Source organism: Filicampus tigris, chromosome 4, assembly GCF_054856515.1.
Source record: "Filicampus tigris isolate MCC_2025a chromosome 4, RoL_Ftig_1.0, whole genome shotgun sequence".
NCBI lineage: Eukaryota > Metazoa > Chordata > Actinopteri > Syngnathiformes > Syngnathidae > Filicampus > Filicampus tigris.
The window spans coordinates 4,117,361-4,133,621 of NC_141220.1; the positions used below are offsets into that span (position 1 = coordinate 4,117,361).

The 16,261-nt window shown below is 40.2% G+C and overlaps 1 protein-coding gene across 4 annotated transcripts in view; it reads left to right on the plus strand.

The window, feature by feature from the left end:
- The window catches only part of LOC147148195 (polypeptide N-acetylgalactosaminyltransferase 18-like), a 177,000-nt gene that overhangs the window by 105,172 nt on the left and 55,567 nt on the right, over positions 1-16,261 (plus strand). For all 4 annotated transcript variants that reach the window (XM_086028477.1, XM_086028479.1, XM_086028478.1 and 1 more), the window contains exons 4-7: positions 5,764-5,950; positions 6,715-6,912; positions 11,341-11,455; positions 12,930-13,115. In XM_086028477.1, the coding sequence (XP_085884603.1) occupies positions 5,764-5,950; positions 6,715-6,912; positions 11,341-11,455; positions 12,930-13,115 (686 nt within the window). The remainder of the gene's footprint in view (positions 1-5,763; positions 5,951-6,714; positions 6,913-11,340; positions 11,456-12,929; positions 13,116-16,261) is intronic.

Sequence of the window (16,261 nt, forward strand, 5' to 3'; positions counted from 1 at the left end):
AAGATCTTGCCAGTTTTACTGTTTTATTGTAAGATTTCAGTTGTTCGCATAAAATTTCATAGTGTACTGTAAGTTTACTTTTTCTCCACCTCCTCTCTGCACTCCTGCATTTTCTCTTTGATATTTTGATAGCATTGTTTCTCCACGGGGGTACAGTCTTTGTTTTTGTTGTTTTAATTAAAAGTGGAGCTACTGAATCTAATGATGATTTAAGATGTAGGTTAAAATTGTCAACAATAAGATCACAGGGTGCAGGTAAAATGTCAGCAGGAGTGTTTTTTAAGATCTCGATAAAATTTGCTGCCACCTCAGAAGATAGGTAGCGTTTCTTCACTGTTCTGACCGGGACTGCTAGATGGTTAAAACTGGCGATGTTAAAATAGACACAGTAGTGGTCTGACACTGCCAAGTCAACAACAGAGGACACACCAGCAGACAAGCCATAGGTTATAACCAAATCCAGGGTGTGTCCTCTGTTGTGAGTTGGCTGCAAGACGTGCTGTTTAAAATCCAAGCAGTTTAAAAGGTTTGAAAAATCTCTGGATAGTGGGTCCGAGATGTTGTCCATGTGTATATTAAAATCGCCAGTTATTAATATCCTGTTATAACTGGAATATAAAATGGATAAGAATTCTGAAAATTCTGTAATAAAAGAAGTGGAATGATGGGGAGGTCTATAGACGGTAATGCAGAGAATAGGGGGACTGCTAAAAACAAAGGCATGGTGTTCAAACGATAAATAGCTGCTAAAAATGATCTCCTTTGATAAAAGAGTATTAATAAAAATTGATGCAGTCCCGCCTCCTCTTTTGCCATCCCTTGTAGAAAATAAAAAGTTAAAATTCGGTGGGCAAGCCTCGTTGAGAGCAACTGGAGCATCTGTACCAAGCCATGTCTCAGACAAAAGTATACCATGTAAATTATTGTCTAAAATCAGGTCGTTTATGATAAAAGTTTTGTTTAAAAGGGAGCGCACGTTCAGCACGGCCAGATTAATTATTGTGCTGGACGTGCGCTCATGGTGGTACGAATGAGCAGTATTAACATATACTAGATTACCACTGTTAAAACCACGTTGTTTGTGTGTGCAAGGGAAGCGTCTGCCGGTGATGGTTTCAATGGGAAAATTGTCCGATAGTGGTAATGATAATGAGGGCCTGCAGGGGGAGCTAGTGAGGGTGGTGGTACTGTGAGCAGCTGGTATTGGCCTGTAAGTGATGGTAGTAAGAACTCTAACCGTCCATTCTGTTTATGAGACAGAACAGAATGAAACAAACTTCAGTACTATGATGTTGAACATGTACAAACTAAAGCAAACTGCTTGTCAGTCGTGAAAAACATCTCAACTGAATGCAAGCATATTTCCTTTTCCTGTAATACTGACAAGGCTAAGTATTAGCACTTTGTGGCAGAAAGAAGTATATCGTCGCTGTTCTGTGAAAAACATGCCTGTCCAATTTTGTATTTTTTTAAAATTATTATGTTCACGTTGCAACCAATTCAGGGTGTCCCCCGCCTACTGCCAGAAGACAGCTGGGATAGGCTCCAGCACACCTCGCGACTCTTGTGAGGATAAGCGGTATCGATAATGGATGGATGGATGGATGTTCACGTTAATTGGATATCTGTAATGCAGAAACTCCCTTCACACAAAAATTTTAAAATTGGGGAAAAAATGGACATGCGTGTTTTTCACAGGACAGCGACGATATGGTTTCATATAAATGAAATTCTTAGTATTAATGTACTTATAGCCTTACATTTTTCTGTATACTTTACAGAAGGAACGTGTATACTTCAAGCTTCCATATAAGTTTATCTTAAACTTCAGTGTATACTTTTCAGTACAAGCCAAGTATACTTAAGCATACTTCTGTGAAGTTTAGAAAATTAAGTATTTAAAAAGTCCACTTCAAGTATACTGCCTCCATTTTAGTATAAAAAAAGTTTACTTATAGTATACTTCGATAAACTACTTTTTGCTAAGGGTCTAACTAATTCCTGGAACGTATGAAACTTGTGACAACACAAATGAGGAAATACCCAAGCCGAACTTTACATGAACTAGAAACATATTTGAAATACATATGCAGGTAATATTTAACACAACCAGTAAGAATACATACTTTACCTCAGTTAACGCACACTAAAGCCCCATTCACCCCGCATTGAGCAGGGCGCACGGTGCCGTCGTCAAACCCATTCATTGTGTATGTGGTTAGGGGCGGGGACCACGGAACGCTGAGGTGCCGGGCGGTGCGGCAAGAGTACTCCTGACGCGACGGCAAGGTGCCTTGTAATATTAAAAAAATATATATATATTGACATAATATTCAATTTAACAATTCCATAACATTTGTTTTGTCAATTTAACAATGAACAATAAATGTAAACAAAATTCAAAATAAAAAAATATGTACAAACAATTAGACATCCCAGTACAATTCCACTATAAACAAAATGTCGACAGACTTCAACTAAAAAATTTTGAATAAATTTCACAACATTCTTTACCTTTCTTATTATCTACAAACTTAAGAGACTCAATGTAACAATCAATATCAATCAAAAAACCTTAAAACATAGCGTAAATTTCAAGAATTTGGCTTTGTGAATATGAAATTTTCCTAACAAAATAAAAAGACCAACAATATTGCAAATTTCTGTATCTTTGAAAACAAAATAAGTGATAATATTTTTACCTTCAATCTTAACATTGTGAGAAGTTTTATGAGAAATATACGTCTGTACATCTTTCCAAAATTGGACATTAAAGGGACATTTATAGAAAAGATGAGTTACACATTCTTGAACAGTTCCACAAAATGTACATTTATCATCCAGTTCAGCAAATCTTGAAATATATAAATTAGTTGGATATCTGTTATGTAATATTTTTATATGCATTTCTCTCACTTTATTTGTTACAAAAAAAATGTATAAGGAACAAGCCATGTTTTATGCCAATCTATTTTTGTAAATTGAGAGTTCCAGAAGAATTTCCCACGAGGGATTATTTCCCTATTATTATGGAAGCACAATCTAATATGGCTGTTATTACAATGTTTACTCATCAGATCAATAACATTTATATAAAACGTTGGATCTGAAATTGTATTTACTTCTTCACCATTATAGCTTTTCATCAGTTCTAATATACCACAAGATGTGCTTTTCACAACAAAATTGAATTCTTGTCCTTTAATAGGGAATTCCTTCTCTCTCAATAATGTTTCATAGTTAATTAATTGCCCGTTTGAGTTAAACAGAACTTTTAACTTATTTCTTTACAGAAATATTACATAGACTTGCTTCCTTAATCTGAGTTAAAGCCAAAATTTCACATTTCGATTTATTTAATTGTAAGCCAGATGCCTTAGAAAATTGTTGAATCAAAAACAAAGCATTATCAACCTGATGTTTATCTCATAAAAGAATAACTGTGTCATCTGCTAGTTGAGTCACTTTAATTTCTTTGTCAAAAATAGATACCCTTTAAGAGTTGGATTATTCAAAAGGTGTATTGATAGCAACTCTGCTACAATCAAAAACAAAAAAGGAGAGATTGGGCATCCTTGACGAACTGACCTTAAAACAGGAAACCTTTTAGTTGTATTGGGATAGAGCATCACACAGCTATCAATATTTTTATAAAGCATTTGAATAACCGAGATGAAATTTTGACCAAAACCAAAGCTTTAAAGGGCATCAAATAAAAAGTGATGTTCTACAGTATCAAATGCTTTATAAAAGTCTAAAAATGATATAAGTGCCCCTGATTCAAGATGTTCAGAGTAATCCATCAGGTCAAGGATTAGAACTAATATGTCGATCAGACATAAAACCTGTTTGAGTTTCTCCTATGATTTCACCAAGTTTTTTTGTAAACGTTTAGCAAAAACTAACGAAATAATTTCATAATCTACATTTAATAATGTAATGGGTCTCCAGTTTTCCAGCAACAAATGATCTTTATTTGGTTTGGGTATTAAAGTAATCAAACCCTGTTTCATGGTTGTGGACATTTCTCTTCCTTCTATGCATTCCTTAAACATTTCAAATAACTGGCTTTCTATGTTCTCCCAAAACCAAATATAGAACTCCACAGAGAAAAAATCATTTTAAACGACTGGTACAACATCAATATTCACAAGCTCAACAAAGTGCATCTACATGGGTCGCCATCTTGAGCCCCCCCCTTGTTCTACTACATCTTCTACTCGAGAGCGTCGTCACCGTGACGCCAGACAAACGCCTCAATCAACAATAACAATCTGCATAAATGAACCAAGGAAGCAATGAAACGAAAAAATACATGAATTCGTCATGGTGGCAGTCCTTTTAAAGTCATTGATTGCTAACGCACCATAGGTGCGCCAATGTAGGACACGCCCCCAATTCCCCAGCCGATGGAGACAGAGCCAAAACATGACAGCTCATTGGTGTGATGTGGATGAGAAATTGTGGCCCAAAGGAAGACTGCACTGTAATTCCTACAGTGTCGCATGTAAAATTTTTCCTAAGGACATGAATTCTTTTTTTCCATTGTGCTATGCAGTGCAGTCACATCCTTTCTGTATCGCGTTGAAATTGTTTGTCAACACATTACAGTGCAAGCAGTAAAAGTCCAATCGGAATCTTTTTTAGTGGCTTGCAGTCAATCTTCCATAGGTGTAACTTTCAATTTACAATACTGAATTTGTCATCAACAGCAGTGTACATCAGAACATCCTCCAGAGTAAACTGTTATATTGACAACATCACTAATCAATTTGATTGTCTTAAATGTGCACAATGACTTTAAGACATATTGTTGTGATGGTACCGGTGTATTCAGTGCCACAAATATTTACTTTGGAGAAATTTATGGAGGATTTTGAGAAAGAAAAAGGCTTTTGCAAGGGAACGGTGATGTTTTGCTGTTTGTACAAATTTCTGGGCCAAAGCACTTACTGTTTTAAAAATTTCAAAATTTACCAAAGCGACTGTGAAAAAAAATGTTATAAATAGAACGAGACATAGTCTATCTCCTGGTCTAACTGTAGCCATCTTAAAACCATTAAGGCGTGAGGAAAACTGTACAAGAAATGCAACTTCATAAGTGTCAGGTTCACACCAAGTGAGACATTAGTAAACAACGTACACAATGAGGAGAGAAGACACTCGTCACAATATCGTCTTTTTTTTAATAAATAATAAAAGTAATAAAACGATAGAAAACGATATAACAAAATACACAAAAAAAAGATGTGCTATTTGACGATACATAATGGAGGCACAACATTTAAGTCAAGTCAAATATTTTTATTGCATTTCAATACAAAACAGACCACTGACTTGTCCGTTCAGGCGAATAGAGTCAAGCTTTGTAGAGTTGGAACCAGGTGGTGGCAAAGTGGATCCATTTATCTTTTATTGTTAAATCAATGGCACCGTCCGTGCTGCTCGAAAGCAAATCAACAGCTAGTATTTAGTTTTATAATTAAGCTGTGTAGAATAATTGTACACCATGAAGCTCTTCAAATGAACGCAACAAAAGTGATCAGTTTACATCATGCAGCTTTGTGCTCTTAAAAAAATAAAATTAAAAATTAAAAAAGCTTCGAGGCACCTACATAGCAACCGGGGGTTTAGTCATAAAATCAAGCAATTTATGACCAATTCTTGTTGACAGTCATAGGTGGTATTAATTAATGAAGAGGGAATAATATTGCTTTTTCACTCACTTGACATGTAATACACATGTGTGTTCTTTCTCTCCAGCGGAACTGAAAGAGCACCTTCAGAATTTTGTCGATGAGATGAATGCTCAGCATGGACCCGAGTTCATTAAAGTGGTGCATCATGACAAACAGGAAGGACTGATCAGGTCCAGAGTCAGTGGCTGGAGGGTTGCGTCAGCACCTGTGGTCGCTCTCTTTGATGCACATGTGGAATTCAACACCGGCTGGTGAGCTGGACTTAATACACATTTTGATGTGCGAAAAGTACACATGTAATTCTGTGTTTCCATTTTACTTTAAGAAGAAAACGCAAACATGAATGTCCTCATTTAAGTCAGCACGGGAGGATGGAGGAATAAAGTAGTAAGTTAAAACCAATTTGGATCCTGAACACTAGGCCGTGTAAAGACCCTCTTGGAATCATTTTTTTATTATTCTTCCTCCTATGAATGAATCACCTTTTCATAGGCCCACCAGCCTAGCCCCAATGGACGGCCTGTGTGCCCGCCTCCTGGATCCCTTCCGTCCAGCCTCTTTTAGGGGTTGTTGTCTTTATTTAGGGATGTCTGGGATCTATTACTTTAATTGGGGACTACTATCATGATCTGTGTTTTGTGGATTTTAGTTAGTTTTGTCATGTCTTCCTTGTGTCTGGTGTGTCTTTCGTTAGGTTATTGTGTTCACCTGTGCTTGTCAACCCAGTCCCATTTGTCCTCCAATCAACTCCCTCAGCCACTTGTGTCTTGTCCAGGTTTTCCTTGTTGTCTCGTGTTTTGTTTTTGTTTGTGTTTAGTTCTCTGCTTCCTTTCAGTCCTTGTCAGTTTATTTTCCTTGTTCTAATCAAGTCTTGTTTCTCACACCTGCCTTAGCTCCCTGCTTCCGAGCATTTGGGTCCTCATCCCCATACCATACATGACAGCACATACAGTTCTCTGCCAAGTACCAGTTTCTACTTTTTCTGCAGTTTGTCCTATTTTTTGGTGTCCCACAGGGCAGAGCCGGTTCTTCAGCGAATAAAGGAGGACCGCACTCGGGTAGTGTCTCCCTCTTTTGACAACATCAAATATGACACATTTGAGATGGAAGAGTACCCATTGTCTGCTCAGGGCTTTGACTGGGAGCTCTGGTGTCGATACCTCAACCCACCAAAGCCCTGGTGGTCATTGCGTAACCACACAGCTCCAATCAGGTAAAAACATGAATATCTTCCTAACACGCAATGAGTATTTTTGAGTGTATTTGAAGTACCTCACAGGGTGTAGCGCTAAGTTTGGACAAACCTTCTCATTCAATGCGTTTTCTTTATCTTCGTGACTGTTTACATTGTAGATTCTCACTGAAGGCATCAAAACTATGAATGAACACATGTGGAATTATGTACTTAACAAAAAGGTGAAATAACTGGAAACATGTTTTGAACAAAATCATAATGGTTTGGAATAAACTGGACCGCAGAGTGAAGGCAAAGGTGCCAACAAGTGCTAAACCCCTCTGGGAACTCCTTCAAGACTGTTGGAAAAACATTTCAGGTGACTACCTCTTGAAGCTGAATGAATCGAGAGAATGCCAAGAAGTAATCAGAGCTAAGGGTGGCTATTTTGAAGAACCTAGAACAGGGGTCGGCAACCTTACACACTCAAAGAGCCATTTCGACCCAGTTTCCACGGAAAAGAAAGCCCTGGGAGCCGCAAACTCTTATTGACATAAAACCTCCCAAAAAACGTCAGCTTGTTTGAGCTCCCAGGCACCTCTTTGTTCAAGTCGTGTAATACCTTATCGCACACTCACGTCCACATATTACTACCTACAAAATAGATTCAGTCGGTAATTCAACGCTTGAATTGATTAAAAGAGTACAAAATCCAAGCCGGCGACATCCAAGTACTTCAAAGTCCGCCTCATGTGAAGCCCCCATCGTGCCCCCAGCCTTTGAAACGTCACACCAGCAAACACACTTGCCCAATACAATGCAATACAATACATCTTCATTTTGGCTACAACACCTTCACAAAACGCCTTCTTTCAGGGTTCAAGGCATGAGTTTTGCAGCAAATAAAACAATGATCCAATTAACCCCGTCTAAAGTTCATATGGGGGCGTCGTGGCTCAGTGGTGGAGTGGTCGTTTCCCAACCCTGTGGTTGTGGGTTCGATACCTGGCCTTCGTGACCATGTCGAAGTGTGAGTGAGCAATCTACTGAACCCCCGGTTGCTCCTGATGCCATCAGTAGATGAATGTGAACTCAGTGTAAAGCACTTTGAGTGCCTTGATAGGAGGAAAAACGCTATACAAGTGAGACGATTTAGACCATTTACCATATTAAAATGAAACGGAGACTTACCTCACGAGACGCGTGAGGGGGTCTTTTTGCAACGAAGCATCTCATCGATCCATATTAAACAAGCCAACGTAATCCAGCGAACCTTACTATTTTCACTCGCTATTGTCTAAAAAAAAACAAGGCTGCATTCAGCAGACGGAAAACACGTCATCATGTTGCACACACCTCCGGCCATAAAATCGTGCTTAATTTGCTATTTTCACCGCTTTCAATTGGCTAGAATTGCATAAAAATTACAGGCGAAGTAAGGAAAGACCATCTGGATCGATTTATGATGAAAAAGAAAAAAGAAGAATTTGATCATATTTGGACTTCAGAGATTTTTGGCTGACAGTGACTATAGTGACTATAATTTTATTTTAATATGTCGGGGTCCCAATAATGTTAGAATTTACAACTACAATTAAACAAACGAAAAAAACCAATAAAATACTTTGTTCAGATATTGTGCAGTTTTAGTGTCGCTGGCACGCGTCGAACGTCTCTGAAGAAGGTAAATGCTGATCACCGAAATTGCACAAGCTCTGAAGAAAGAAGTTAAGAACTTTGACTTGCTAAAAAGACATGACACACTTTTTGAGACAAATAACTTCCTGTAACGAATTGGGTTAATTGTGTTGTAGTGACGATTGTGTTTTGCTAAGTTGTGTTGTTTCCGAGGTTCCTGAATTCATCACGCGACTCGCTGGATGGGCGGTACGAGTGAGGAATGAGCGGACGGTGAGGATGAAGAGATCTGTGTATACTTACGACTACAGAACTGTTGTTGCACCGTAGTTGGAATAATAAAAAGGCAGCCGTTTTGGAATAATAAAAAGGCAGATAACTAAGCTACATCTGACGTTGTGTCTTTCGAAGACGTTACTATGCACTTCAATCGGACACTTATAATTTATTTTCCCAAGCCACGCAGAGCCGCAACATACGGATGAAAGAGCCACATGCAGCTCCGGAGCCGTGGGTTGCCGTCCACTGAACTAGAATATTAAACATGTTTCCAGTTATTTCATCTTTCTTTGTTAAGTACATAACTCCACGCGTTAATTCATAGTTTGGATGCCTTGAGTGAGAATCTACAATGTAAATAGTCATGAAAATACGCATTGAATGAGAACCATGTCCAAACTTTTGGCCTGCACTGTATAACGACTTAAATCAGGCGTCTTCAATCCTGTTCCTTGGCGGCTGCTGTCCTACCCGTTTTCCATTTCTCCCTGCTGCAACACACCTGATTCAAATTATCAGCTAATTAGCAAGGGCTACAGAAGCTGGATAACGATCCTGATCATTTGAATCAGGTGTGTTGCAGCAGGGAGAAAAGGGAAATAGGCAGGACAGTGGCACTTGAGGGACAGAATTGAAGAACCCTGACTTAAATCGAACCCTCCTCTGTAAGGTTTTGTTACATACAGTACTGTTATTATGTAGTATTTGTTTTATTCTCTATTGTATCATAACTAACAGGTTATAAAGGTTTTATAAAGTGTCTAACAACTACATTGTACCCATTGATAAGTCATTTCTAAAGGTACCCATTTTGCAGTGTTTGCAAGTATTTTCGTAGTTACACACCCCAGAAAGAATAAAATATTTTGTGCCCCCCTCCTCCCCACCTCTCCAATTTTACTGTAAATGAAATTGTCTATGAAATCGTTGTTAGACAGGTTAGTGATTTATTAGCATAGCATTTGGTTAGCTTATTTACCATAGCTTGTTAGTCTCCAACACCTCCCCGCAACCCTGTCCAGGATATGCGGTGTTGAAGACACACGACACATGGCATAACTTTGCCATAGTATAGAAATTATATAGGTCATAGTTTGTCACTGCTGTCAATCACAGCCAGTCCACGACCAACCCTCTCCTCCTGATCCTCCAGGCAATGCCCCCTTTGAGCGCTTTTTACAAATATTAGTGTGAGAGCGCGAGAGTCTGGTAGGGTGGTGAGTACCTCTTTAATAAAAACAATCTTCTTAAATGTCATTGTTAAAAATGCACTTCCAATGAAGTGGAAAAATCGGGTGTCATTTTTATGTTCAACAGGTACCTGCTGAATGTAACTCAAACCGACTGTATTTATAGAGCACTTTAAAACAACCATTGCTGCTTCCAAAGTGCTGTAGGTGGAGAAAAAATAAGACATAGAACAACAAAAACAGTTAAAACAATAAATTAATAATGAAGCCCGAAAAAAAGCACAAAAACACTAAAACCAAAACCAAGTCTCATGCTGAGTCAAGATCCAAAGAATAAAAATGTATTTTTTGACGAGTTTTAAAGATGGGCAGTGATGGGCAGTGAGCGGCAAGTCATACCAAACAGAAAAGGCAACGGAAAAGGCTCGATCCCCCCTCAGCCTTTGTTTAGTCCTTGGTACCTCAAGTAGCTTCTGGTCCGCTGACCTCCAGTAAGGCATCGGACAGGCGCACAGGGGTGAAGGAGCTCAGAGAGGTAAGGTCCCACCCTACCGAGACCATTTAAAGATTTGAAAACAAATAATAGAGCTTAAAAGGAACTCTGAAATGTACAGAGAGCCAGTGAAGGGACTCCAGAGTAGGAGTTGTGTGCTTCCTCTTACAAGTACCAGTTAAGAGTCGAGCAGCAGCATTTTGGACTAACTGGAGACTTGGAGCTTGATGGAGGATTGGCTGACTCCAAAATAAAGTGCATTACAGTAATCCAGCCGAGATGTAACAAAGAATTACTTACATTCATTACATGAATTACTGTTTCAAAAGACTGTTGAGAAAGAAGAGGCTTTATCTTAGCCAGCTGCCACAAATGAAAAGCTCGAAGTGACAAAAGCACCAATTTGCCGGTCCAATTTTAAAGTCACTGTCCAGTTTGAGACTGTTGGCTTTAGATAGCTATTAAAATAACATGGTTACTTTTAAAATCAAGTAGTCAGTAAAGTAATTAAGTTACTTTTTAAAGTAAGTAATCAGTCAAGTAACTGAGTTACTTTTTCAAGTACTGGTAGCAGTGCTCATAGCTGTAAGACATTTTATGGAAAGTAGCTTAAAATATAAAAGTAATAGTGATCACTGTTATTGTCTGGGTCGTGAATTACCCATTTAACCCTCTTTTGACCCTTCTCATTTTTCCCCAGATTGGTTTTCTGAGTTTTAAACGGGATGTCGTTTATATGCTGTCAGCTATGGGAATGTGAAGCCCTTTGAGACTTTCCTGTGATTAAGGGCTATGCTTCTGGGTCATGAAATTACCCATTGAACCCTTTTTTATTCAAAATTTGGGTTTACCTTTTTCTCTTTTTAGGAGTCCTGCTCTCATCGGATGCTTTGTGGTTGACAGAAAGTACTTTGAGGAAATTGGCCTACTAGATGAGGGAATGGAAGTTTATGGAGGGGAAAATGTGGAGCTTGGCATAAGGGTGAGTTTGTGCACATCAGCCTGCCACTAAATGTGGCCCAGCCACCACATAATAATTTGCTCTTAACCAATGCTTGTTCTTGAAATTCTGAAAATAAACTTAGTTCAGAAACATATGCAGTCGTCAGCAGCTGAAAGGAAACAGTTCCGGCATGCAGAATCAAGAGAGCGACATTTCTTTTGACAGAATTATATTTATATTCATCCATCCATCGCGGAGGAAGCAGCTTCAGCAGGGAAACCCAGACATCTCTCTTCCCAGCTTCTCTTTTCCGACGTCAGCCAGTCTTTCAACTCTTCCGGAGGGATCCCAAGTCGTTCTCAGGACAACTGGGAGACATAGTCTGTCCAGCGTGTCCTGGGTCATCCTCGGGGCCTCCTGCCAGTGGGACATGCCCGGAACACCTCACCAGGGAGGCGTCCAGGAGGCATCCTAATCAGATGCCTGAGCTACCTCATCTGGTTCCTCTCAAAGTGGAGGAGCGGCAGCTCGACCCTGAGCACCTCCCGGATGAATGAGCTTCTCACCCTATCTCTAAGGGAAAGCCTGGACACCCTGCGAAGGAAATACATTTCCCCCGCTTGTATCCGGGATTTTGTTCTTTCCATCACGACCCACACCTTGTGACCATAGGTCAGGATAGGAACGTAGATTGACCGGCAAATTGAGAGCTTCACCTTTCGGCTCAACTCCTGCTTCACCATGACAGAGCGATACGGAGTCCGCATCACAGCAGACGCTTGTCGCTCTCTGGTTCCACCCTGCCCTCCTTCGTGAACAAGACCCCAAGATACTTGAACACCACCATTTGGGGCAGGATCTCATCCCCAACCTGGAGAGGACACTCCATCCATTTCCGACTGAGGGTCATGGTCTCAGATTTGGAGGTGCTGATTTTCATCCCAACCACTTCACACTCGGCTGCAAACTGCTCCAGTGAGAGTTGGAGATCATGGTTTGAAGAAGCTAATCATCATTTGCAAAAAGCAGAGCTGCAATGCTGAGGCCACCAAACCGGACCCTTCAACGCCTCGGCTGTGCCTAGAAATTTTGTCCATTAAAGTAATTAACAGAATCTGTGACAAAGGGCAGCCTTGGCGGAGTGCATCCTGACAATAGCAAGAGCACACACTCCCACACACACACACACACACACCCCCACACACACGACTCCAGGCAGCGGCCACACACTCCCACCACACTAACAATACATTCACCCACACACTCCTTGACAAAACAGCAGTAAATAAAGCTGATTAAAAAATGCTAAAAATATTTCTCTCTCTCTCTCTCTCTCTCTCTCTCTCTCTCTCTCTCTCTCTCTCTCTCTCTCTCTCTCTCGTCTCTCTCTCTCTCTCTCTCTCTCTCTCTCTCTCTCTCTCTCTCTCTCTCTCTCTCTCTCTCTCTCTCTCTCTCACACACTCTCTCTCTCACACTCTCTCACACACTCTCTCTCACCTACTCTCACTCTTAGGTATGGCAGTGTGGTGGAAGCGTAGAGGTCCTTCCCTGCTCCAGAATTGCGCACATCGAGAGAGCCCACAAGCCTTACACAGCAAACCTGACAGCCCTCGTGCGTCGCAATGCTTTAAGAGTGGCTGAGGTCTGGATGGACAACTATAAGGGTCATGTTTACATGGCCTGGAATGTTCCATTTCAGGTACAGTATTTAAACATGTTGGAAAACAGTTAAACCAAAGAAACTGAAGTTTATTCATTGACATAATATTTTTGCGTGTTTGATGGGCCTACAAGTCAACTAATCTATGTTAATGTCTTTGAAGTCAACTAATCACTCATCTCTTGTTTTCGTTTTCATATTCCAATTGGCCAATTTACAGAGGACTTTAAACTCTCACCTTTGCTACCGTCACCACATGGTAACGATCTGTGTAGAAGTGAAATGTTTGACATCTGTTTTTACAGTAATTACCGTATAAATTTCCATGCCGGCACAGCATACGTGAAACCAGTCCATGGTACAAAAATGTTTTGGGACTGCTGTACTGTGTTAAAAAAATACAAATTATGTAACCAATTAATCAACTTCGACTCATTTTTGCATCACAATATCGTCAGTCGACTACAACTAGGCCTTTTTTACCGAATTATAGATTTTCCCAGAAATGATGGTAAACAATATTTTTGGTTAGTTTTTTTGTAAATGTTTTTCTTTTAATGTTTTGTCCCACAATGATGATCCATTCATCCATCCATCCATTATTTAATTCGCCTATCCTCACGAGGGGCCGCGGGCATGCTGAAGCCTCTCCCAGCTGTCATTGGGCAGCAGGCAGGGTACACCCTGAACTGGTTGCCATACAATCGCAGGGCACAGAGACAAACAACCATTCAAACTCACAATCAAACCTAGGGACAAGTTAGAGTGTTCAATCAACCTACCATGCATGTTTTTGGAATGTGGGTGGAAACCGGAGTGTGAAAACCCACACAGGCACGGTGAGAACATGAAAAGTCCATACAGGAAGGCTTGTGCCTGATTCGAACCCACGTTCCTCTGCACTGTGCGGCGAATGTGCTAACCAATGTTACACCGTGCTGCCCCCCACAGTGATGATGTTGGTTCAAAAACACATGAGCACATAATTGAGCACATAATTTTTAAGTATTGAAGTACATTGTGGACAGTGACGAAATTTAGAGTAGACATCATTATTTCAGGACAGTATTCATAATTTTAAAAAATATTTCTGTTTGCTGGTTACCCGTGAGATTTTTGTAATGAAAAATAGTTACCTTAGCTCAACAAGGGGTGTTTCCCAACTGATCTAATCAATACTCATCTAAATAAAAGCCCAAATAAAGAAATCTTATATGATGCACAAAGACTTAAATAAACAGATAGCTTTTACAAGTAATCTGTAAGCTCCTTCGATGCACTAGCATTAAAGAGATACAGACTCAATACGCTGGTCTCGCTGTCAATTCCCGTACTCGGATATCTGGTGCCAGTCTCCAGTGTTCCTGGTGGGTGTGATGAATGTTCGCAGAACCGATGGTGCATAAACATGCAATGACATAGTACAAAAAGAGCACGGCCAGCACAAAAGAGGTTAGTTGTTAGCTGATGCACTGGCTAGCATAAATGCTACATGGATATTATTCGCGTTACTATACACTGCTGTGGCTTATAAATGAGAAAAAGAGTTGTAACGATGGGACAACCACATGCGAACCAAACGTGTGTAAACAGGTTTCAAAAGCCATTCCACCCTTTGTGTTTATGTGTGTGTGAGTGAGTGACAAATCAAACATCAGTGAGCAGGCTGACAGACAGAAGAGGCAATGACTATGTTTATATGCAGTCAGTATTTGGGTTAAGGTCAAAATTCAGATTTTGGAGTCATTCGGAATAACCCGTGTACATGGCTTGAGCGGACAGAGTTGCCACCCACATTTAAATAACGCACGGACGTCATGACGCAATGTACATCATCCCCGCTTGTTACTTACTTCCGTCAATAAAACACATTATATTCATGTCACTCACTGCATGACTGAAGCAGACGTTTTCCTTCTGACTTTAAAAGTGTGGTGTCGTACTTACTCTAGCTTTAGCCATGTTTTGTTTATGACTAAACGTGTATTTCCAGTGGGTTGCATGCCAAACTGCGTGCATACAAGCACTTCCTATACTACAAAGACCAAGATGCCTTGCAGTTGAGCATGCGCAGTGTCCCGTGCATTTGGCATATTCCGATTGGCGTATACATGCACGCATATTCGGGTTGGAAAGGGAGTAACCCAGGCATGATATTCGGAATTTTAAAAACCCGAATATTATTATTCATTATTGCACATGTTTACATGGTTTTTAAAAACCCAAATACTTCCAAGATTCAAGTAAATGTAGTCAATGAAGCTGCGTGAGTGAATGTTGATGACGTATGTAAACAAACACATACGCATGGCCATTTATCGAGTCCGAAAAAAGCATCGTGTCCATTTTTTTTCATGGAGCGAGAGGTCGCTATAATAAATATCATGACAAGCCTAACTAACAAATTTATCGTTCAATCCCAAGGGCCCTATTTTCGTGTCTGGTGTAAGTCTAGCCAAAGTGGCGTCTAACTGTGTGCACATGGATGAAGTTTTCTTTCTTTTTGAATTTTGGCAGACAAGCACAGTTGAAAACGGCCATTTGCTCTATTAAGGGTGTGAACACAGCCGACTTGCTTCCCAACCAGGAGAGGCGGCTCCTTTCAGTCAATTTTAATTCTGTGAAGGAGAGGTGCACGGTGTAAATGGCTGGAGTCCATGCAGGAGATTGCCGCGTGCAAAGTACGTTTATAATTAACTGCAAGATTTCCATTTGAGGACGATGTGAAGTTGGCCAGGGCGATCACAGATTTCCACTGTGAAGTGGACACTTGGAAACCGCCTTTCATCCCGATTGTTCGTGTCCGTGTGTGACACCACCCCGCGCCCCAATAGATGTGCTGTGGGTAGGGGAGTGATTTAAAAAATATATTAAAGGCGATGATAATAATAAAAAGCTGTGAATTTAATTCTACACTGTTATATTTATGAATGAAATACAATGACATCCACCACACATGTGCCCCTAGTGCAGAATCTGTCTGCCTGCACCTTGATTCAAATTCACCAAAATTGTGCTAGCCCCCACTTGTGCAGCACAGTCTCCCAAATTCACAAACAACTAGACTTGCCCGGCACGGGAATGGAGATGCCCCCACGGGTGCCTGTCTATGTAAATAGGGCCCCGATTGTGAGATGAGGTATTACTGTTAAATTGTAACTCTCTGACTTTTAGCTAGAACAACA